Source organism: Aethalodelphis obliquidens, unplaced genomic scaffold (genome assembly GCF_003676395.1).
Source record: "Aethalodelphis obliquidens isolate GAN/ISIS:26980383/991018 unplaced genomic scaffold, ASM367639v1 scaffold8, whole genome shotgun sequence".
NCBI lineage: Eukaryota > Metazoa > Chordata > Mammalia > Artiodactyla > Delphinidae > Aethalodelphis > Aethalodelphis obliquidens.
The window spans coordinates 2,403,303-2,427,692 of NW_020837952.1; the positions used below are offsets into that span (position 1 = coordinate 2,403,303).

The 24,390-nt window shown below is 40.5% G+C and overlaps 1 protein-coding gene across 5 annotated transcripts in view; it reads right to left on the reverse strand.

Moving 5' to 3' along the window:
- LIMA1 (LIM domain and actin binding 1) overlaps nucleotides 1-24,390 on the reverse strand; it is an 83,366-nt gene that overhangs the window by 21,721 nt on the left and 37,255 nt on the right. For 4 of the 5 annotated variants that reach the window (XM_027106248.1, XM_027106245.1, XM_027106246.1 and 1 more), the window contains exons 3-4: nucleotides 20,636-20,681; nucleotides 10,653-11,117 (exon numbers count right to left, since the gene is read on the reverse strand). In XM_027106248.1, the coding sequence (XP_026962049.1) occupies nucleotides 10,653-11,117; nucleotides 20,636-20,681 (511 nt within the window). Of the gene's footprint in view, nucleotides 1-10,652; nucleotides 11,288-20,635; nucleotides 20,682-24,390 lie in introns of those variants that run through there. The other variant, XM_027106250.1, reaches the window with a different exon arrangement.

Below are 24,390 nucleotides of genomic sequence, written 5' to 3' on the forward strand. Positions count from 1 at the left end.
TGCACCACCAGGGAAGCCCGTTTATATTAGTTTTTATATACAACAGAGTGTGTTTTTAGTATTATAAATATCAAGCACTACATAGTCACAGGTGCCCAGGGGAAAATAAGTAACTCTATACAGGTAATGCTTTCTGTGAAATATCACTGCCTAACCACCTTAACCAGAAAGCCTCAGAATTTAACAATCATTGGAGCAGAATCCTCATGTCCCAGATGAAAATGATGTCTCTCCAAACTGCCAAGTCCTGATGGCAGTATCTTCTGTTGGCCTTCTCCATCCCATTTTATCCCTGCTGTTGCTGCCTGGTTCATGTCTTCATCATCTTTTCCCTGGACTACTACATTACCTTTCTTTTCTTTTTTTTTTTAAAGGAACATTTATTTATTTATTTTTTGGCTGTATTGGGTCTTTGTTGCTGCATACGGGCTTTCTCTACTTGTGGTGAGCAGGGCTACTCTTCATTGCGGTGCACGGGCTTCTCACTGGGGTGTCTTCTCGCTGCGAAGCACAGGCTCTAGGTGCGCGGGCTTCAGTAGTTGTGGCTCATGGGCTCTAGAGCACAGGCTCAGTAGTTGTGACACATGGGCTTAGCTGCTCCGCAGCATGTGGGATCTTCCTGGACCAGGGATCAAACCCGTGTCCCTTATGTTGGCAGGTGGATTCTTAACCATTGCACCACCAGGGAAGTCCTTGCATTACCTTTCTAATTGGTTCTTCCGCCTTCCAATCAAGGCTCTATGATACTGCCATTATCCCAAATAAAACAAAAAAATTATCCCCAAATATAAATCTATGTTACTTGACTTCCCAGGTGCACAGTGGTTAAGAATCCGCCTGCCATTGCAGGGGACACGGGTTCAAGCCCTGGTCCGGGAAGATCCCACATGCCGTGGAACAACTAGGCCCATGCACCACAACTGCTGAGCCTGTGCTTTGGAGCCCGCGTGCCACAACTACTGAAGCCCACGTGCTTAGAGCCCGTGCTCCGCAAGAAGAGAAGCCACCGCAATGAGAAACCTGTGCACTGCAATGAAGAGTAGCCCCCACTCGACGCAACTAGAGAAAGCCCGCTCGTAGCAACAAAGACCCAATGCAGCCAAAAATAAATAAATAAATAAAATTTAAAAAAATCTATGTTACTCTCTTGTTCAAAATTCTTTAAGGATTCCTAATCACTCCTTGAATTAAATCTAAAGTGCTTAGTATGTCACAAAAGGCCAGTTCTAGATCTGGTCCCTTCCTACCCTCTCTGGGTATTCTCTTCCTCACCGCTTACCCTCCAGGAAAAGCAAACCACTGGGAGGTCCATGATATTGTAAATGAGTTCCCTCTACCTGGGTTACTCTTTTATCCTTCTATGTCTAACAGTGCCTGTTCCTTCAAGACTCAGTGTAAGCTAAGCAACAGTCCCTCTGCATCTGCCCTACCTCTCTTCCATAAATCTAAGTAGCCCTTTCTCTGTTCTCAAGGACCTGGCCACACTTCCATTACAATGCTTAACAAATTGTTGCGCATCCCTCTACTGGACTGGAATCGTAGTTTACTGAGGGCAGAGACCATGCTTTTATTTTTTTAATTAATTAATTTTTGGCTATGTTGGGTCTTTGTTGCTGCGTGTGGGCTTTCTCTAGTTGCTGCGAATGGGGGGTACTCTTGGCTGTGGTGCGCAGGCTTCTCATTGCAGTGGCTTCTCTTGTTGCTGAGCACAGGCTCTAGGTACGCGGGCTTCAGTAGTTGTGGCACGTGGGCTCAGTAGTTATGGCTCACGGGCTCTAGAGCTCAGGCTCAGTAGGTGTGGCGCACGAACTTAGTTGCTCCGCAGCACATGGGATCTTCCTGGACCAGGGCTCGAACCAGTGTCTTCTGCATTGGCAGGTGGATTCCTAACCACTGTGCTATCAGGGAAGTCCTATTTTTTATTTTTTAAATAGAAAAGTGGAAGGTACAGATTTATTTAATAAAAAAATGATTCCCGTAAATGACTACATTTGTATCTCTCAAATTTAGGGTAGATCTCTAATGAAAGTTCCAAATTCTAATTTTACGACTAGAAAAGTAACTGAAGAAAGCCACTTAGTAAGTATCAGAGGATGTTCCCAGACATAAAACACAGACAGTATGTCATGTTTATTCAGCTTGCCATGAGAGCCTTCAAGCAGATCCTATCATTGAAATCTCAGTTTATTTCCAGATAACTTAACGTGGAAAAGATGTGTGAAATCCAGTATGACAGGAGACAAGAGTAAAAAAGATTTAGCTCCCTTTTGAATTCAACATTAATAAATAATTATTAAACCTTTAAGTTCAATGGACTAATCAACCAACAATAAAATTTAAGACAGTGAACTATCCCTTTTTCAAGTCCTCCCCACACCCCCGCCCCCCAGCCCTCTCTCTCTCTCCTTGGAGATAGAAAATATGCCACTTCAGAAATCAGAGCCAAGGATTTGGTTTGCTTGTACCCTACCAAAAAGAATACAGTTTCTAGCAAATTCGATATATATTTAATGTACTGCATCTCCAGTCATCTTTGCTATTTACATTATTGGTTGAATCTATTTACAAAAAAAAAAAAAACTAAAAGAAGCTGTAGCAACTCTAACCTTGCCACATCATACTCAGGTCAGCTGCACCAACATCAGTCACATCCACATGACTCCTATGATGCAACACATTTTTGCTCTGGGAACAGCCTACCATTTGGAAATGAAGATTATCAGCCAAAGTGAAAAGATAAGTTTGGCAGAATACCCTCCATCCACATTTTTCTGTTTTTAAAACATTTCTCATTTGCAGATAGTTAAAGGAAATTCCAAAGATTTATTCCAAACGCTGCTGCACTGTAAAAAGATCATTATAAAAACTAAAATTTTCAGGGCTCAAAAAGGGAGAAAGCCTGGAAATACACTTTTTTTTTTTTTAAACCAAAAGGGAATGGGTTCTGCAGTCTTAACACTGGAGCAATATTTCAAATATTTACATTCTGTCAAAGGTAAATTTCAAGCATAATTCCAAGAGTATGTGTTACATGTTGCAACCTGCTAGGAGTTTAGTTTTCTGTTTGTGCTTGAAGTTCTTACACTGGTGTTATTGAGAGCAAGACCATTTAGAACCAGAACACATGCCCTGCAAGGTTCTTTGGTTTTAGATGCATAAAATTTCCCATCTTCACTAGCTTTTTATTTAAATCTTTGGGTTAAATAGCCATTTCCCCCCCCCCAAAGAATTCATGAGGGTTCAATACTCTGAATTATTTTCTTTCAACTATTAAAAAAGTGAATCTGCAAAGTCTTTTGGTCTTAGAGAAAAACAGAAAAACGTCTCTGGAAATCAAAGCTATACTGACAGTGGTTCTGAGGAGGAATACAGCTCGGAGATTAGATGGCTTTTAATGAGCTCCCGGGTGAAGCACTATGCATTTCTTTTAATACCTTTCCACCTCCAAACCACTCAAATATAAAGAATGACAAGATCCCTGTATACCTGAAATGAACACAATACTGTAAAGCAACTATACTTCAAAAAAAAAAAAAAAAACCCCAAGATCTCAAATTCATTTACTATTCATTTTTGATCCTCATTTTACAAGTGGTAATCTGAGGTTCAGGAAAAAGGTGGGGTTTCCTCCAATATTTCTCAAGGAAAGTAAAGGAGTACAAAAAGAAAAGAAAAGAAAAAAAAAAAAACCAAACACCAGGAATTCTGATACTGAAATACTCTTCTGTAACACATTTTTATTACATTTCAATCTTTTTTATTCAGATGCCTGAGGCAGCCTTAATCATCATAATCTGTTAAGAGAGAAAAGATACGACACTTTAAGACTTTCTGGAATTTCCTAAGGCTTGGCCTCACCCCACCCCACAAGTCCTCCTTCCTGTCAGCTGACTGCAGCAACTCTCATTAGTGTGACCACCCCTTAAATATTTTCATTGAATCCATAAACCAAATGCATCAACATTTACCGGTAAGAAAATAATAGTCTGGGGCTTTTAGCCAGTAGTCTGTAGAATTTCTTTTCTCTGCAAAGTTTTCTTTAAGAAATAAAGTAATTTAGGTCCCAAATGTCAAGTAAAAAGCAGGATTTCCTGTCCTGTGTATGCTTATTTTCAGGAAAAATTCTCTTTAAAAGTTGATTCTCAACACTTTAATTTACTGAGAGCCATTTCCTTCAACCATTCAACTTTGACCTTCCTTCAGACTCTCTCATCCCTCCAAAGTCAAGCGTGGAGGAAGAATGACTTTTAGGGAAAAATGGGACTTTGCTGAACTATGCATGGAGATCATATGGTGTAGATAAAATCTGGCCTTAATTTCTCAAAATACTGAGAGAGAAACATTTCCTTCTCCAGGGACCCTCGCAGAAAAAATACAGCTCATTTAAGTACAAAATACACACAGAAGGAGCACTTATCTCCAGGCAGGGGGATTTCTCTCTCTCTCTCTCTCCATATATGTGTGTGTGTGTATATATATATATATATATATATATATATACACATACATATATGTATAAATAAATATATATATATATTTTTTTTTTTTTTTGGTTGCACTGCGTGGCTTGCGGGATCTCAGTTCCCCAACCAGACTGAACCCGTGCATGGCAGAGAAAATCCCCCCGAATCCTAACCACTAGACCACCAGGGAACTCCCATATTTTGTATTTCTAAGTGTTCTATAAAAATTATGTATTACTCTTACAATTAGGAAGAAAAGAAAGGAAGGAGAGGTAATACTTCATATTTTAAAATTAATATAAATAGGTAAGAATGATAAAACCAAATGCTGATGAGGAACTGCTGGGGAATTAAATATGCCCTTAGATTGTGCTAGCAGTGTTACAGAATTATGTCTTTTGACCACGTAACATCATTCAGTAATATAGCCCCCCCATAACTAAAAATAAAATGTTTCTGCCAAGATGCTTAGAGCTTTTTCATTAGGCTGGAAGAGAATCTAATTACTGGGGAATGATTAAAAAGTATAATGGGGCTTCCCTGGTGGCGCGGTGGTTGAGAGTCAGCCTGCCGATGCAGGGGACGCGGGTTCGTGCCCCGGTCCGGGAAGATCCCACATGCCGCGGAGCGGCTGGTCTCGTGAGCCATGGCCGCTGAGCCTGCGCGTCCGGAGCCTGTGCTCCGCGGCTGGAGAGGCCATGGCGGTGAGAGGCCCCTGTACCGCAAAAGAAAAAAAGTATAATGAAGTAACATATTGCCATAAAAGGATAACTACATGAACTAGGAAGATACAAAGGAAGGTCTATATAAAAAAGACCAAACCAAAGATAAAGCACTCAAAACAGTGAGCACACAATACCTAAAACCATGTAAAATCTAGTTATGCAACGATAAGGATACCATTGTGCACAACTGATAAAGGTTACTCTTTTTTCCAGGCTTACTTGGCCTTTTCTGGTTTAGTGTGTGTGTGTGTGTGTGTGTGTGTGTGTGTGCGTGTGCGTGTGTGTGTGTGTGTGAGTGTGTGTGTGAGATTGTTCAGATGACTAATTTATATAAGAAAAACAAACCTCCCAAACTCACAAGCTTCTAACTCAAGAGTTTCAGTACAAATCTCTTGCATTCCAGTGTATTCTCTCTTTTTTTTTTTTTTTCCAGTGTATTCTCTTCATTGCCCTGATGTTTTTTACTCAGTAAAAAGACTATAAAACGTAGGAAGAGGACAGATAGAAAGCTAAAGTCTTTGAGAAGACAGCTGTTAATATGTTTTAATTCTTTCCTGGTTTCCTTAGATTTCAAAAATACGTAAGGCCAGATGTTTTTATCTAATAAATAGCTATTATAATATCCATGAAGATAGTGTTTATGGTAGAAGGGGTACTACACAATTTCAGTTCTTGTTCTGATATTAATTAGCCACATGACATCGGGCATATCAGTTAATTTCTCTGACGTCAGCTGTTTCCATCTGTAAAATAGGGATTTTAATATCCTGCGAACAATGAGCTGAATTAAATAACATTTTACAATCACTTATAGTTCTAGGATTTCTGTCAATGATCTTGATAGGGATTTCTCACTCATTGTAACTCCTTAATGAATTAGAAGGCTAAAGGAAATGACTAATAAATTTATCTGGATACACACCTATGTTGTTTAATCCAGGAGTGAGTCCAGTAGCAGAAAGAAAAGGTGATTTTCTGGGGCAAATGATGTCTTTCTGGCCCCTACGAACTCTAATGTAGCCAACCAATGCTTAGAGAATATTCCAGTCTCCTGCTATTACTTTTCAACATATTTTATTTTAATGGAACCGGATAGAAACCAGTAAGTAGTTAACTGGCATGAAAATAAGCAGAAAAGAGATGACTGGTCTCTAACTGACATATCAAAGACAGCCATTTAGGGCAACAAACAGAAAGATCACGATTCCCTGACTGGCATCTTTATATCTGGATCCATTATTGTCTTACCACAAAAGACCAAAGGTTTACTCAGAGTTACTAACTAAGGTAAATAAAACTTAATTTATACGAGTAGGAGGTCTTTACAAGAAATGTACCGCTACAGAGAGGTCAAAATAACACTGAGAACTTAAGAGTTCATCAACAGATGAATGGATAAAAAAGATGTGGTGTATATATATATATATATATATATATATATATAGGTTTAATCCTGACCCAAGCAAAAGACAATACTTTAAATAGGTGATGAAGGTAGAAATACACCTTCCAAATATTTGGTCTGTATTCTCCTTTCCAAGGATTTGTGTGAACCAGATAAGTTAGGAACCAAACAGAAAGAATTGAGACTTAAGGAGCCTGTCCCTACATTGTTTGGTGATTTGAATAACTGCATCAAGGCCTTTGAAGATTATGGATTCAAATGTCAACACGATGAAAACTGAATATTGGTTATAACTTCTTGATCAGCTTTCTCATAAAAGAATGCCCGGAATAGTTACTCTGGCTACCTAAAACCCAGATCAACATACACATGGAGCTAGGGATGCTAAGCCACATTCAATGTATGTGACTGGGGGGTGGGAGGGGGGCTTCTTTTTCCTCATAACTTATAGGTTACATTCATCCATCCACTGCTCATTTGCTCATAGGAATTAGAAGTATCATGTTCGACTAAAACATCTGACCAGAATAACCTATCTATTCACCAAAGGTAGAGGATAAGTGAGGAACAGCCTTTAATCAGTTCTCATTATTTATAAGTTATTTGAGTTCTAAGCTTCTTTTCTCCTTTTTACTAAATAAACACTAGGAGCCAAGTCATTGTGCTGACCACTGGGAGATAAAAGCATCATTACTCTGAAAGAATTATAGACTGGGGAGTGTACAAATTCATACATGACTATTAAAGAAAGCATGATATAAGTGACCAAAGAGAAGTAAAAAGAAAATTCTACAGGAGGGTCAGGAGGGTGAAGGTAATTTCATCTGGGAAAAAACTGAGGTAGGTCTCACAGTCTTCCTAGACCTTGAGGAGTAAGATTTCAAGAGGTAGAAATTAGGGGAAAGATATGACTGATTTAAAATGAGGAGTAATCCAGGGTTTGAGTATAAGATTGGCTATGAGACTGGAAAGGTAGGTTGAGCTCAGACTGTAGAAGACCCAAATATTAAATATGGATTAATTCTGAGACATCCAAAGTTTCTGATCAAGGGAATGACATAATTTACAACTATGCTTAGAAAAATAAATAGCAACAGTATGGAGGATGGAAGGGAAGAAAAAAATAAGAGGCTAATAGGAAAGGTTGCAGCAATACCACAAGGCAAGATGTAATAAGGCTAAACCATAGAAGTAGATGTGGGACCTCTTGGAGAGAATGGCCCATACTTGAGAGATGTGTAGACTTATGTAGATGGCTTAGTAAGTGACTGACTGAGAAGAGGCAGGCACAGAGAAGAACTGATCCCAAGCTTTACAGACCAGGAGATGTGGTGAATGGTGATGCAGTAAGGGACACCAGGGGTAGCACGGGTTTTGGTTGGAAAGATAATGGATTCTTTTTTAGCCTTCTTGAATTTGAGTGCTTAAGGGATATTCACAAAGAGATGTGTGATCTGGCAGGCAACCACAAAATTGGGGCTGAAGCTTGGGTTAAGAATTCAAGATTAGAATCTAGTTTTGGGATACGTCTCTTGGAGTCCTGGAAAGAGATGAGACTACACAGGGAGGGAGAAAAAAACAGGACTGCAGAGAAGAGATCAGGAAGAAAAGTGGACAAGAACAGAAACCATCTCAGACAAAAGGGAGCAAGAGAGACTAAGAAAAGTAGAACTCAAGCCAATTAACTTGGCCTCCTGTAAATAACTCTGATAAAAAGATTTAGGAGATAAAAGATTTAGATCATGCATTTCCATTATCTATGTGCTCCCTGACCCTGCTCAGCTAGTTAGTTGAGATTTAGTCCAGTTCTTTAAAATTCTATTATGGAGACAAAGATTCACATGATTTGTACCTAATATATGCATTTGTCTCACAGAAGTACTAAATTTTTAGCTCTGAGGTAATCATTCTTACTTGTATACTCTTGCTCCGAAAAGGGCTGCTAGTGTCTCCACCATATTTCTCAGAGCTTCCTTCCAAAGATCCAATTATGTAACTTCCTGATTAAAGCCTTATCCATATTAAAGCTGAAATTATGATAACAATAACCATAACCTAGTTTCAAACTGATTAGTTATTCATTAAACTAAGGTAGACAAAACTTTTTTTTTAAACAGTTTTACTGAAATACTAGACAAACATTTTTAAAGTAATCTAGACTGTTTCCAACATGGGTAATGATGCTTATTTAGAAGCAGCTATAAAACCAAGGGCAGTTGTGTTTTACATTCCCTAAGCAGTCCATTAAACGACAAATGACTATTTAATCAGGAAGTTTAAAAAGTACCTCCACCCAAAAAAAAAGCCCAGGTCAATCTTAGAACCCCTCCATCTTCTTAGACTGTTAGCAATCAGGCTGAGTGCCAGTCTGATCTGGTAGGATCTTTCTTTATATGAGAATTTTTTTCTCTGCTTTGACCAGCCACAAAGAGACAGGCTTATTCTGGCCCATCTTTCACTAGACATTTACGAGAAAAAAGTCTCTCACCAGATCCTTACACATAATCAGCATTTTGTTTGCTGCAGTCCCAATCATTTCCTACCTTGGGCCAGTTTTGACATGTACCAGCCTTTTGCACTGAATCTACATTGTGTGTGCTGCCATGACATCAGCCATCCTGCCCCTAACAGGGTCTGAGAGGAGGAGACTTACAATGGTGCTTTGACTCACAACAAAGACCCTTCCTCTCTATTTAGGATTTCTGACATTTTTTCCCTCCATTTAAAATTCTTCTTCCCATTTAAATTCTTTAAAGTTTTTTTTTTTAATTTTTATTAAGACCATAAAGGGGAAAGAGGGAGTTGGCAGGCCTAGAGGACTCAAAATTGAGAGGGATGAGAGTTTAAGAAAAGTCATAAAATGCTTTGTGGTTACATCTCTTGCCAACTGCTTTCAGTGTTAAAACAGAGTAAAAACTCATGCAGAGAAAAGGGTTCTAGCTTTGCAAATCTTTAAAAATTCTTTCTATTGATACATCCTCAAACAGATGATCGCTGAACACTAAAGAACTTTTCCAGGTAGAAAAGTAACAGGCACCGCAAGATACAAGACGAGATGGCTACATCACACCAAACATAACTGAGGATTCTAGGATAAGTTATCTAATTTTTACCTCAGAAGAAATGCTTCATACCATTACTTCACAAATGTAGAAATTTGGGCCAATACTTAGCTGAAAAAAATCTGCTTTCCCATCTAAAGGGAATCTAGAGTAAATGAGGGCTTTGCTCCCCATCAGATCTGTTTATTTCATTATAATGACTGTTGTAACAAACCAACCCCATGTACAAAGCCAGATATGCAGGAAAGTATGAGAAAACTGGAAAAATTTACCAGCTCTGCGGCCCCTGGATTGTGTTATAAGTCACCAGCATATGTAACTCATTTTCTAGTTAAGTAATTCCCTCTGGGGACCTGGTCTGCACTCCACATGAAGGATCAAGTTTCATTAGCAGTTGTAGGAAAATGCAACCCTCTGGATTTGCAAGTCAAAACTCCTGAAGGCTACGGCTAGTCTGGCTATCTTCATTGATTTTTCCTGGGATAGGATTTTAGCTGATAGAAAACATTTGTTGGAAGGCACAGATGAGGAAGTTGAGAAGAGAAAGGATTCAGCTAGCAAGGAGACAACTAAACCTCAGTCTTAATGTTAAACTCTGGCCTTAACACTCAGCCTGCAGCTGTGTCCAGGCAGAGAGAGATTCAGCAGTAATTCCACCCCCTCCTAAAGCTACAAATGACAAAAGGCACAGGAAGACAAATTAAAAGGGCAAGCATACAAAAACACATAACCCAATCAGCATCAAACTCTTCATTTCTCGATATTGACCTGAATCCCAGTGTGCACTTGATTTCACGTGAAATTGGGTCACACTCACAAATCTTAGCATCTCTGTAAATAATTCATTTGAGACTTTTTATTAACTACTCGTCTAACTTGAATCAAAAAACATACTGACCACATACTCACCATTACACAAACTGTCTAGACTAGAAAAACAGCTTTGTTTAGCTACTTGAATTGGCTTTTTCAAGCTTTAAACCCACCCAGTCCTTACCTTGGTTTGAGTTGGTTCACCTTTCTCAAACATCATCTTAAGCCTGTTCAGCGGAACATTGTATTTCTCTATTTTGTTTGCAGCTTCTGCATTTTCACTTATTTCGGGTTTTCCTACTTCATGCCTGGATTCTCCCAGACAATTTTCCATTTTTTTACTTTCTGCTGATTGGTCTTTAAGATGCTCACTGTCCTCGATGCGGGGGTACGGATACTGAATAAGAGCTTCAGGAGGCGATTTGATTCTAGGTCTGGGGTGGACTCGTTCCTCTTGGTCAGCCTCGACCCCAGAGGCAGAGCTGTTTGCCACTTCAGCAGGAGGAGGGTCGCCTCTATGCCTAACCTCGGTGCTGCTGTTTCGCACGGAGTCCGGGAGAGAGTCTGCTCCCAGCACTGGGTTCTCCCACTTCTTCTTTAACACGGTCAGGTTCCCCCTTCTAAAGTGCTGGGGGAGATTTTCAGTGTTCTAGAAGAACAAAAAGTGAATGCCAGTTATAACTTGCCTGCTGAAACATTCAAACATGCTGTTCTTTGTAAAATGAAAGTTAAAACTCCAAGCTGCTCCCGGTCCACTGTCGTTTCAGACAGCTGTGAACAGTTACAGCCCTGCCACATGGAGAAAGCATCCACCGCAAGAGAGGGAGAGGGGAAGAGAGAAAAAGTCAGGAGCTAAAGCAGGAAGTGATAAAACAGGATAACCTTATAAGGACAAAATGAGAAGAAAGGAGAGCTCAGATCTAATGATAGTTACATTGGAGACAAGGGATTTTTATCCAGAGATTAATGGGGAAAACAGAAAGAAAAAGCAAAATACCAGTTACTTTAAACCCTGTAAATATGCACTAATAAAAGTTCATCACTGAGATATGGGAACATACGTATATGTATAACTGATTCACTTTGTTATAAAGCAGAAACTAGCACACCATTGTAAAGCAATTATACCCCAATAAAGATGTTAAAAAAAAAAACAAAAAAGTTCATCATTACGTGCCACAAAATCACATCCTGGCTGGGTTTTTTTCTTCTAAATGAGACAAAGATGCAGTATAGCTTAAACTACACAATACCAATAATTATGGACAGTAGCATCAAGAATTGAAACTCTTTGTGGAAATTTAAAGCAGCCACCAGACTTTTAAATGTATATATCATCATATCCGACATGATTTACATGAACAATCAAATTTTATTTTTTACATAAGAACCTAATCCTTTTTCCCCCCTGTACTTCTCTACATGTTTGTCCATGTATAAATCCTCAGTTTTCAGAAAATTCACTATTTTCCAGATCCTTTGGTTGAAAAATACCCAGGCTTCATATGAAACACTACTACCACCCCCTCTCTTGATGGAAGGACACACATTTACACATCTAAGACAGTTCTCTTTCGTGTGGGTCAAACTGGAATTAATTTGTACATATAAGACAGATTGAAAACAACCTGGAAAGTGTCAACGTTGTTCCACAGTAATAGAGGAGACATGCTGGGTGAAGTAAAATTCAATGTCCCGGACTCTGAAAGCACTCCTAAATAAATTAAGCAGCAGCACCTTCCCAACAAATCACAAACTCCAGTACCTTCTTGCCCTCCATTCCTGCAGCCTGTGGCTCACCGGTCTTTCAACTAAGAAAGGACAAACCACCTAGGACTGAAAGACTCTGGGGTATTAAAAAGGATTAGCAGCTATATTGGGAATTAAGTCTCTCACCCTATTACTCTTCTGAATACACTCTGAGAGCCACTTCATCAAGTAGGACCAAGGCATGGAAAAAAGAAAGTTACAGAAGAACAACTGCTTGATATTTGTGTTTAAATCTTAGCTGACAAGATGCTTCATTGGAGGAAGCATGTATGGACCAGAAATTTAAGCAGCAAGAAAAGTTTTCTTGTTGGAAAAGAGAAAATTTAAAAGCTGGTGCTACCTTAACTGCCAGAAGCACTCTTGGCTCTGTGCACCCTCCTGAGACACAGTGGATGAGTCATCTGGGTCTCCAACTTCACCTGCTCTGCCCTGCCTAAACAGGAGCCTTGAGAATCAAAGTGGCATTTTGCCTTGGTAACTGGACACTACTTTTTTCAGAGACATATCATGTGATCGAAGTATATTTATTGACATGCAAAGATGCTCATAAGATACTTTTGAGTGAATAAAACTAATTATAAGACCTCATGGGGGGCTTTCCTGGTGGCGCGGTGGTTAAGAATCCACCTGCCAATGCAGGGGACACGGGTTCAATCCCTGGTCCTGGAAGATCCCACACACAGTGGAGCAACTAAGCCCACGCACTGCAACTACTGAGCCTGCGTGCTATAACTACTGAAGCCAGCGCTCCTAGAGCCCATGCTCCGCAACAAGAGAAGCCACCACAACGAGAAGCCTGCGCACCGCAAAGAGTAGCCCCTGCTAGCCACAACCAGAAAAAGCCCGCACGCAGCAACGAAGACCCAACGCAGCCAAAAATTAAAACAAATAATAATAAAATTAAAAATAAACTTAAAAGAAAAGAAAAAAAAAAACACAGCATGGGGAATTCCCTGGCAGTCCAGTGTTAGGACTTGGAGCTTTCACTGTTGTGGGCCTGGGCCTGGATTCAATCCCTAGTCGGGGAACTAAGATCCCCCAAGTCGCGGCCAAATATTAAAAAAAAAAAAAAAGACAGCATGATCCCATTTTATAATACACATATATGTTTCTAAATATAAACATAGAAAAGTAGTCCGGAAGAAAAGACATCAGGATGTTAACAGGTTGACACGGGCATTTGTATTTTCTTCTTCTTTTTCTTTTTAGGATAAATGTGCTTTTATTGTGTAATAAAAATGAATACAAAAATAAAATTATGCATCGTCTTCATATCACAAGAAAAAAGTTCTATGGAATATCAAATAATTTTGATGTTACTTGTAAACAGCTTGAAAGCTGTCATCTCTACTTTACTTGTCATGACCTGGAAGAGAGGGATTTGTGTGACGGAGTACCAGCAATGTCCCAAACAAGCACCTGGGTGGAGGACATCCCTTAGCGGGGCATCTTAACAGAGGCGTGAATGTGCTCTTTTATTAAAAGGAGTTCTTAAGGATACAAGTTCAAAAGTGCTGGGGTGGGGACAAATAGGGGAGGGGTAGCGCTGTAAGGTCTGACAGCATTAAAGGCCCCAGAACTTGCCATCACTCCTGGCAGCACCACCCAGGTCATGCCAGCTTTCCAGGCCTTTAGAGCTTGAGGCAAGCAAAGATGGGGCAGAAGCAGTGGCTACAGTCTTTCTGGGGAAGAAAGAGAAGGAAGAAGGCACAGAACAAAAGCTAGAGCTGAAAGCAGACCGGGCAACACAATGAAAAGAGTACTGGACTGAGTTAGCCTGGGTTATCATTGGATAGTGGATTATGGGCCACTTACATTTTCTTCTCTTTCTGTATCTGTATTTTCTTTTTAATTAATTTTTAATTGAAGTATAGTTGATTCACAATATTGTGCTAGTTTCAGGTGTACAGCAAAGTGATTCAGTGATTTTTTTTTCAGATTATATTCCATTATAGGTTATTACAAGACACTGAGTGTAATTCCCTGTGTTATACAGGAAATCCCTGTTACTTATCTATTTTATGTATAGTATCTGTATTTCCTACAATGAACATGCATTACTTATATAATCCAGCTCCATCCAGCCAAATGACCCTGGGCAAGTTTCTTAATTTCTGGAAACTTCCATACAGGGCTACTGTGGAGAATAAATGAGATTATATTAAAGCACATAATGTAGTATTTGACCGGTAGCGGTGACTATTGTTAAATGAGTGGCCCTCCCCACTCCCCAGCCATACCTCACAGCGGTGATCAACCGCAGTAGCCAGTCATCTCCCAAATCCTGAACTTGGGTTCCAGTCACTTACTGTTGTTTCTACTCTCTCTACAGTGTCTACTGTTTCAGAGTAGGGCTGGGGTGGGGGACGGGGGGGTACAAAATAAGGTGAAATTTTAGTCGATGTCATTTGTGTCAGGGTTTTAACTTTTTCCCAAGTATTTTCCTAGAATAAGGCAGTGGGAAGTCAAGGAGGGTACAAGTTTTCAAGGGCCCCATTGGTTGCTGGACTACCACATCCTCCTTTTCAAGGTGACATCCAGCATGCTGCTCATCCTATCCAGCAAGGCTGAGAATCTCTGCAGACATTGACTCTGGACCATAACCGGCTGCCTAAATCCGGATCAGACGCACTCAGGAGATGCAACGCAGTGTCCTTTCTGCAGGAGCATTCAACTTGGAAAGGGCCTTAGATAAGTCCCTTCCTCTCTTTGGGTCTGTTATTCCACCCACAAAATCAAGAGGCTGGGTCAAATGAGCTTTAACATTGAAATCTTGGCAGGGGAATCTTCATCTTAAAAGCAGGAGGATACTTGGTAGGATACAGCAGTGGGGCTAGAAACACGGACTACCTGGATGTACAGACTCCAAGGAAGGGAATAAATTCCTAGGCTAAGAGCTTCTCAGAAAAGTGGTAGCCAGTCATTATGGAGATGAATGCCCAGACAGCACAGATTTCAAGAAGTGGCACATCCCATGCTTAAAAGGAACTTGAAAATATAACTGATGGTCGTATTAATGGTCTGTGTTTCTGTGTCCTAGATGCAAGTGGAAGAGGAAGAGAAAAGGAGGGCTGAATTTTTGGGAATCCAAGCTATCATGTAACCTGATCCTAGTATTTGCTAAAGGAACAAATTTACCCACCTGCTCCTGAATGTTTCTCTACCTTGCTTTCCATGAATAATCTTTCACCTGGAGTATTCAGGTGAGTACTCTTTCACCTGGAGAGTCACCTCTGTAAATTTATATGTACATTTCTCCCTATTCTTCAGGAGACAAATTAGGTCTCTTACAAGTCTGGTGGATCTTAAAAGCAACTGTCTGTCATTAATGGAAAAACTGGTAAGATTTGAATAAAGTCTGTGGTTTAGCTGATAGCATTGTATCGATGTTAATTTCTCAGGTTTTATAAATGTAGCACAGTTATAGAAGATGTTAACATTAGAGGAGGCTAGGTGGAGGTGCACGGGAGCTCTCTGTACTATCTTAACAACTCTACTGTAAATCCAAAATTATTTTAAAATAAAAAATTTGTTAAAAAAAAGAACCATCCTTCAACTTTGTCTTCTTCCAGCTATTGCTGTCTCCCTCCCACATTTCACAGTTAAGAGTGTTGAAAGCACAGTCTTGTGTAATTGCTATTTCCACTTGACTACTTTCCATTCCCTCTAATTCTACTACCAAAACACTTCTGAAGTAGCACCAATCAGGATCATCAATTACTTCATTATCTTTTTTTTTTTTTTTGCAGTACATGGGCCTCTCACTGCTGTGGCCTCTCCCACTGTGGAGCACAGGCTCCGGACGTGCAGGCTCAGCGGCCATGGCCCACGGGCCCAGCAGCTCCGCGGCATGTGGGATCCTCCCGGACCGGGGCACGAATCCATGTCCCCTGCATCGGCAGGCGGACTCTCAACCACTGCGCCACCAGGGAAGCCCCCATTATCTTATTTTTAACTTATTACTTTTCTCAATTACAAAAGTAATTTAAAAAACTTATTGGGGGGGGAGGGCTTCCCCAGTGGCACAGTGGTTAAGAATCCGCCTGCCAATGCAGGGCACGTGGGTTCGAGCCCTGGTCCAGGAAGATCCCACATGCAGCAGAGCAACTAAGCCTGTGCGCCACAACTACTGAGCCTGCGCTCTAGAGCCCGCGAGCCACAACTACTGAGCCAGCATGCTGCAACTACTGAAGCCCGTGTGCCTAGAGCCCATGCTCTGCAACAAAAGGAGCCACCACAATGAGAAGCCTGCGCACCGCAACAAAGAGTAGCCCGCACTTGCCGCAACTAGAGAAAGCCCGCACGCAGCAACGAAGACCCAACGCAGCCCAAACTAAAATTAATTAATTAAAAAACCCCAAAACTTATTGGGGGGGAAGTCATAGTCAATATAAGAATGTATATTTGCCTTGAATATATGCTTTAATTTTCCCTATTTGACTCCCCCATTCCTCCCAGCCAAGATATCCACTGCCAACAGTTTGGTGCACATGCTCTCAATTTTTTCCTTATTTTTATACACTATCTGCAATGTTTTTCTACAAAATCATACTACAGTTACTATTCTGCACCTTGCTTTAATAATTAATGTGCTTTTAAGACCTTTCCACGTTACACAAAATCTTAACCACATAGTATAATATCATATATAACATATACGAGGACTTCCCTGGTGGCACAGTGGTTGAGTCCACCTGCCAATGCAGGGGACACGGGTTCGAGCCCTGGTCTGGGAAGATCCTACATGCCGTTGGAGCAACTAAGCCCGTGTGCCACTGAAGTACTGAACTTGTGCTCTACAGCCTGCTAGCTGCAACTACTGAGCCCGCATGCTGCAACTACTGAGCCCACACGGCTAGAGCCCACGCTCCGCAACAAGAGAAGCCACCGCAATGAGAAGCCTGCGCGCCACAACAAAGAGTAGCCCCCGCTCACCGCAGCTAGAGAAAGCCCGTGCACGGCAAGGAAGACCCAACACAGCCAAAACTAAAATAATCAATTAAAAAAAATTATATATGATATATTAGTATGATGGATGTAGGTACCATAATTTACTACTACCCCACCGATGGATATTTGCATTATTTCAAATGTTTAAGTATTACAAAGAATCCTGTAATAAATATCCTTTTACTTTTATTTTATTTCACTAGTGAGTTTCTCTCAATGATCAGTCCTAGAAGTAGAATTGCAGGATCGATGCGTACTAAACATATTTAATATTTTAATAGGCATTGCCTAATTGACTTTTCACTAACAGTGGATGAGAATATTCCTCACATGCCGAATATTATCGATCAAAAACATCTGCCAACTGTTTAGGTTACAATTTATATCTCACAGTTGCTTTATATTTGATTATTAGTGAGGCTAAGCATTTTTTGTATATTTGTTGTTTCTTCTTTGATTACCTGTTCACACCCTTTTACCTTTTAACTGCCAATTGCAAGGGGCACTTCTGTTTTATTTTATTTGATGTCTCTATAGCATCTGGTGTTACTGACCACTCCCCCCTTTAATAAAATTCCTTCCTTCCATGGTTTCTGTGACATCCCTTTTTCCTAGATTTCTTCCCATTTCTCTGGCCACTCTTCAGTTGTTTTTTTTTTTTTCATAGGTTTCTCTTCCGCAGTCCCTCCCTGAGGATGGGTGGCGTCTCTCAAGGTTCTGCCTTAGGTTATCTTCTTTACCCACTTTATGTATTTTTCTATAGATGACGTCCTCCTTCTGGTTTCACCCACCAGCTGTCTGTTGATGATTCATGCCCTATTAACTCTAGCCAGAAATTTCTCCTTACCTCTCAGTTCTACCTGGAAATCCTATAGACATCTTAAATTCATCCTTGTCTGAAGCTGAAGTCTCGCCTCTCCTCCGTTCACTCCTCACTCTCTAATCTGTTTCTTTTCCTGAATTCTCCATCTTGGTGAATGGGACAATTATCTTTTCAACTGTCCAATGTGCCTGTTCTCTTAAGCCTCCATGCTGTGCACGTGCTGCTTCCTCTGCCACTCCTTTTGCCCCCTTTGCTTAGCTAATTCCTAGTCATCCTTCAGGCTCAGTCAGGCACTACTTCTTCTGGGAAGTCTTCCTTGACATGTCATAGTCCAGGTTATGAGTTCCTCCTAAATTCTCCCCCAGCACCTTGAGTATTTCTTTAATATGGTACTTATAACACTGGGATTATAAATTCTACTTTCCAAACTCTAAGCAGTTCCCTGAAGGCAGGGACCACATCTTATTCCTCTTTGTGCCTTCAGCACCTGGCACATAAAAGACGCTCCATAAATGTTCATCCATACTTGTGGTATCAACTTTTGTCATCCTACTGTCTTGAACCTAGTCCAATCAGCCCTTTATCCCATCACTCTCAAATAGTACAGAGTGACCAGTGACCTTCATATTGCCAAATCTGACGGTCAGTTCTCAGCCTATCTGTGTGTTTGACTCTGTTGATAACATGTCTTTTAGAAACACTTTCTTCACTGGACATCTGGCACTCCGTTCTCTTATTTCCACTGCTATCTCACCAGCTGCTCCCTCTCAGTCTCCTTTGCTGGTTCCTCCTTCTATCTCCAACCTTTAAACAACAAGGTGCCCCTGAGCTCCGTGCTCAGACCTCTTTTCTAGCTGTACTCACTCCCCAGGTGATCTCATGCATCTCTTATCTTTACGGACCACTGATACTTTGATACACACACATCTCATCTCCAGCCTGGATCTCTTCCAGTTCCAGATGTGTACATCCAGGTTCCTATTTGACTTCTCCACTTGGATGTCTTAATAAAGAATTTTACATTTAACATGTCCAAAACTGAGCTTCTAATAAATATTTCCCCTTCTCTAAACCTGCTTTTACTGTCATCTTCCCCATCTCAATGGCATGTTTCCTGGTGTTTGGGCCAAAAGCATTGTTGCCATTCTTTTTCTCTACCTTCACTATAAATCCTGCCACTTCTCATCACCTATACAGCTACTATTCCAGTCCGATCCATTATCATCTTTTGCCTAAATCACTGCAATTGTCTCGTAATTTGTCTTCATGCTTCTGCCATTGCTCCTCTAGTCTCTTCCTCCTCTTTTTAAAAATTTTAGTTAGATCACATTACTCCTTTGCACACAAACCCTCCAAAGGCCCCCATTCGATCAGAGTTAAGGTCCAGGTCCTCACAATGGCCCTACATGACATTTCCTCTCCTATTCCTCAAATACACTTAGAATGTTCTTGCCTCGAGGCATTTGCATGCGCTCTTATCTTCTGCCTGAATTATTTTTCTCCCTAGCTCATGTCCTCAGACCTCTGCTCAAATCTCTCCTTGACCACTATACTCATCCTCCTTACCTGCTTCAGGTTGTTTCATACCTGACACATCTTTATTGTCTGCCTCTCCCACCAGAATATAAACTCCATGGTGGCAGAGATGTAGTCTGTATTAGTGCCTAAAGCAGTGCTTGGCATATAGTGGGTGCTCTATGAATACTTGCCAATTGAACAAGTGAAAGGAAAAAAAGAAGGAAGAAAAGAGAAAGGGGAAAAATAACACGCAAGAGAGAGAAGGAGGAAAGAAAAGAAAACAGCAGTTGAGTGAAATGATGGTAAGTTTTCTTACAGTGCACCAGAGGGGATCCATTCTCGAATTACAGGAAAATTAAGTCAAAGACCCGTCAGCATTGCCTCCTTAGAGAAAACAAAGTGACAGGGGCATGTTATGTTCTAATTTAAATAGGTTAGGTACTGAAAGCTGCCAGGAGGATGTTTTTGTAATGCCAGCCAAATTAAAGAATTCTTGCCCAAATATGTGAGGTTTTTTTCCCTCGTACCATTAAATCAAGTAAGATCTCAAAAGAAAAACACTATCCAGCCCAGCTGGAAGTTAGCCAGCGGGAGAGTACACATGGGTATGAGCTCAGGGCTGGTTCTGAGGTTTTCACCTTTGGTGGATCCTGCAGCTAAGAAACTTGCTAACTAGACTGGGTCAAGAGGTTTGATTTAAACAAAGAACCCAGGGGGAAATGACAACAGCTGCACAGCTGCTACCACTTAAATGCAGAGAAACATTCTGGTTGTTGATTTGGAAAAAAGGAAACAGCCTGGGAAGCCCTGTAGCCTAATTTGAGCAGAAGCAGTAAGCCATTTTATAACCACAAGCAAAGTACTTGGCTTTCTATCCTTAACTCAGGAAAGAAAAAGTGGCTCAAAAGGAGAACCTCAGGGAAAAAATAAGAGTCTCTGCACCTGAGCCAAGTTCTCCTGAGCAAATGATTCACCAGTCAGACCAGCTGGCACACATGCCCGGCTCAGCTGACTCGGAGCCCACGCCCCGCAGAGGCTGCAGGTGGCTGAGCCACGTGGGCTCTGCCTGTGAAGTTCCACATGTCCGGGGCCTTCCGAATACTTACACTTCTCCTCTTTTCCATGTTTGCTTCTTCAGCTGCTTTCTGGTACCTTCAGAGAAGAGGGGGAAAAAAAGAGAATGTCCTCAAATTAAATTTATATTTTTACTCTTCCAAACTTTAAGAAAACCACTTCTGCACACCTATCTCTGCCAGGGATTATCTTTAATCAACTCTATCAGAAGAAGCCGAGAATCAGAGCAGCCCTCACTTCCTGCACTGTTGCAGTCATCTGCTCTAAGAGAAAGATCCAAGACAACGAGGTCAAATGCTGGTAAACAACTGGATAGAACAGAAAGCCTGGGGCTTTTTTCTGTTTTTTAGTATTTATTTATTTGGCTGCGCTGGGTCTTAGCTGGGGCCTGCAAGATCTTTAGTTGTGGCATGCAGGATCTAGTTCCCTGACCAGGGATCAAACCCGGGCCCCCTGCATTGGCAGCACAGAGTCTTAACCACTGGACCATCAGGGAAGTCCCAAGCCTGGGGTTTTGAAGTCCCAGTTTCATCACTTATTCACTGTGATCTCGGGCAAGTCAACCTCTCTAAGCCTCAGTTTCCTTATCTAGAAAATGATGTACTATAAAGCTGGGAAGATTAAACAAGATCACATGCATAAAAATGCTTTGGAATTAGTCAAAGGATATAGCATTGCATTAGTCCTAGGTTGCACATTTCCCCCTCATTCATGACTCTGAAATCTTACATTCCTGTCGGCCAAATGATCAAGAGGTAGTCACACTGCCTGTATGTGTGTGAACTTAGTCTATGCTGTTGGTACTGTTGATTTTGCTCAGTTAAATGTATTTGATGATATTATACATGTTTTAAATGCCACTTAAATGTCTTTAGAGAGATTACACTACGATTTGCCATTTAAAGAAAAATTGTTTTACTTTTTATAACTTATGCGTAAGAGTGATATGTGAGAAAAGTTTCTGTGCTAAGCAAGCATTGGTCCTTTTAATTAGCAGTATTTTTTCCTTAGTGATGCATAAAATAATGGCCCAGCCTACAGTCAGTGGCATCTTAGAGTTGATAAACAGGCTTATATAATTTTATTATTTTAATTTTATTATTACTTTCATCATTTTATTTTATAATTTTTGTTACTTGCTCAGAAGATCCCTGAGAAACAACTGAAGTCCCAGGGCTTTTCAGGGGGGATCAGGTTTTCTCCATTTGAAGACAAAGAAAGCTTGGGAGATCCAGGTTACAGCGAATCTCCAAACCACTAAGAACCATCTTAACCTGGCTTCCTCAGAGCCTCTGAGTCAAGCACTGAAGGCAGCACCATCACGTGGAGAATCCCCACCGTGTGCCTTCCTTGGGCCTGCGTGCCTAGAACTCACCAACCCAACCCTAGAAAAGGGCACATTCAACGGGCCATTTGTTCCTGCCTTAAGGTAGAATTTCAGAACTCACAAGGCATTTGGGCAAGGAAAAGGAGATGAGACAAAAAGGTAAAGAGCAGTATGGGAAAGGGCCCATTCCTCTACCAAAACCAACGTTCAACTCATAAATACCTTCACAAGCTCAGAACTTCCTTACTGTGTGTGTTAAACAGAACAACCTCATCCAAAATGGAAGCCAGAGGAAAGTCCTAGATCTGGCACCATTGCTCACCTGCTATGTAACCTGGGCTATATCACTTCATTTACTTGGGCCTCTTGATGAAATTAAGTGTATCTGAGGGGATTTCTAAGGTCTCTTCCAGTCTTATTATTGTTTAAATTTTAACAGTAATCAGATATCAGTGTCTCATTCACCAAGCTGGGTAATACTCTGAAACTGAGCAGAACTTTCTTATAGGGTAGGGTGAAAGGACTTCCAAAATTTTCTGGGATTTCATTGACCATAGGTTATGGAAGAAAATGGGATTAGAACTGCTATAAATCAAATGACAAGCTAGTAAGATATTTGAAACTTACATTACAGACAAAAGGCTGATTTCCCTAAAATACAAAGAACTCTTACAAATCAATAAGAAAATGATAAACAACTTAATAGAAAAATGGGCATGGCCATAAACATACAGTTCACAGAAAATATCAAATGACTCTTAAACAAAAAATAAGGACATTCAGCCTCAAAACAAAAATGCAAACAACACTAAGAACATTTTTTTATCCATCAAGTAGAAAAAGCTTTTAAAAAAAAAAAAGCTAACATACTGAGGGTAAATTAATAAAACCTCTATGGAAGGCATTTTGTCAATTTACAAGAATTACAAAATTACAAAAGCACAAATGTTACGATTCGCCAATTTTATCTTATAGGTATACTCACACAAGCAAAAGTGACTTTTACATTACATTATTTGTCATAGCATTAAATGTGATAGCAAATGACTGAAAACAACCTGAATGTCCATTAACAGAGGACTGGTAAATAAATTATAATGTATTCATGCAATGGAATACTATGCAACTATATAAAGAACAAAAGCACGGTGGTAATGGTTGCACAACAATGTGAATGTACTTAATGCCACTGAAACGTATACTTAAAAATGGTTAAAATGGTATATTTTATATGTTAATATAAAAGGTAATATGTTACGTCCATATTACCAAAAAGGCAATATGTTATGTACATATTACCAAAATGAATAAAACAACCCAGTGTGATACTGGCATAAAGACAGACATGTAGATCAATGGAATAGAATAGAGAGCCCATAAATAAACCCTCACATATACGGTCAAAGGATTTCAACAAGGATGCCAAGACCATCTAATGGGGAAAAGACAGTCTTTTCAATAAATGATGTTGGAAAAACTAGATATCCGCATGCAAAAAAAAGACCTAAGTATAAAAGTTAAAACTATAAAACTCTTAGAAGAAAACAAGGGCAAAGCCTTATGATATTGAATTTGGCAATGATTTCTTGAAATGACACCAAAAGCACAGGCAACAAAAGGAAAAATAGATAAATTGGACTTCAGCAAAATCTGTGAACCAAAGGACACCATCAACAGAGTGAAAAGGCAACCCATGCAATGGCAGAAAATATTTCCAAATCATATATCCGATAAGGGATTAACATCCAAAATATATAACATTTTTTAAAAATAACAAATATTGCTCAAGAAATATGTTCTAGGGAATTCTCTGGTGGTCCAGTGGTTAGGACTTGGCCCTTTCATTGCCAGTGGGCCCGGGTTCAATCTCTGGTTGGGGAACTAAGATCCCACAGGCCATGCCACGAGGCCAAAAAAAAAAAAGAAATATGTTCTAAGCACTAGAGAAATAACCAAAAGAGACATAGTTCCTGCTCTCAGGCAGCTTACAGCTTAAATATTAAACATGTACATGCACACAGACGCACACACACAAATATATACACATACACATACATATACACACACATATATACTGTAAATCCTTCAAAGAAAAAGGAGTATTATTATTATTAACTTTTTTTTTTTTTTGGCGGTACGCGGGCCTCTCACTGTTGTGGCCTCTCCCGTTGCAGAGCACAGACTCCGGACGCGCAGGCTCAGCGGCCATGGCTCATGGGCCCAGCCGCTCCGCGTCATGTGGGATCTTCCCGGACTGGGGCACGAACCTGTGTCCCCTGTATCGGCAGGCGGACTCTCAACCACTGCGCCACCAGGGAAGCCCAGGACAGAATATTTAAACAACCTAACAAAGGAACCAAATTCAGAAGGTGGTGGGTGGGGTGTGTATATGTGCGTGCGTGCGTGCGTGCGTGCGAAGGAAAGTCTTGCTGAGGAAGTGACCTTTAGGCTGAGATCTGA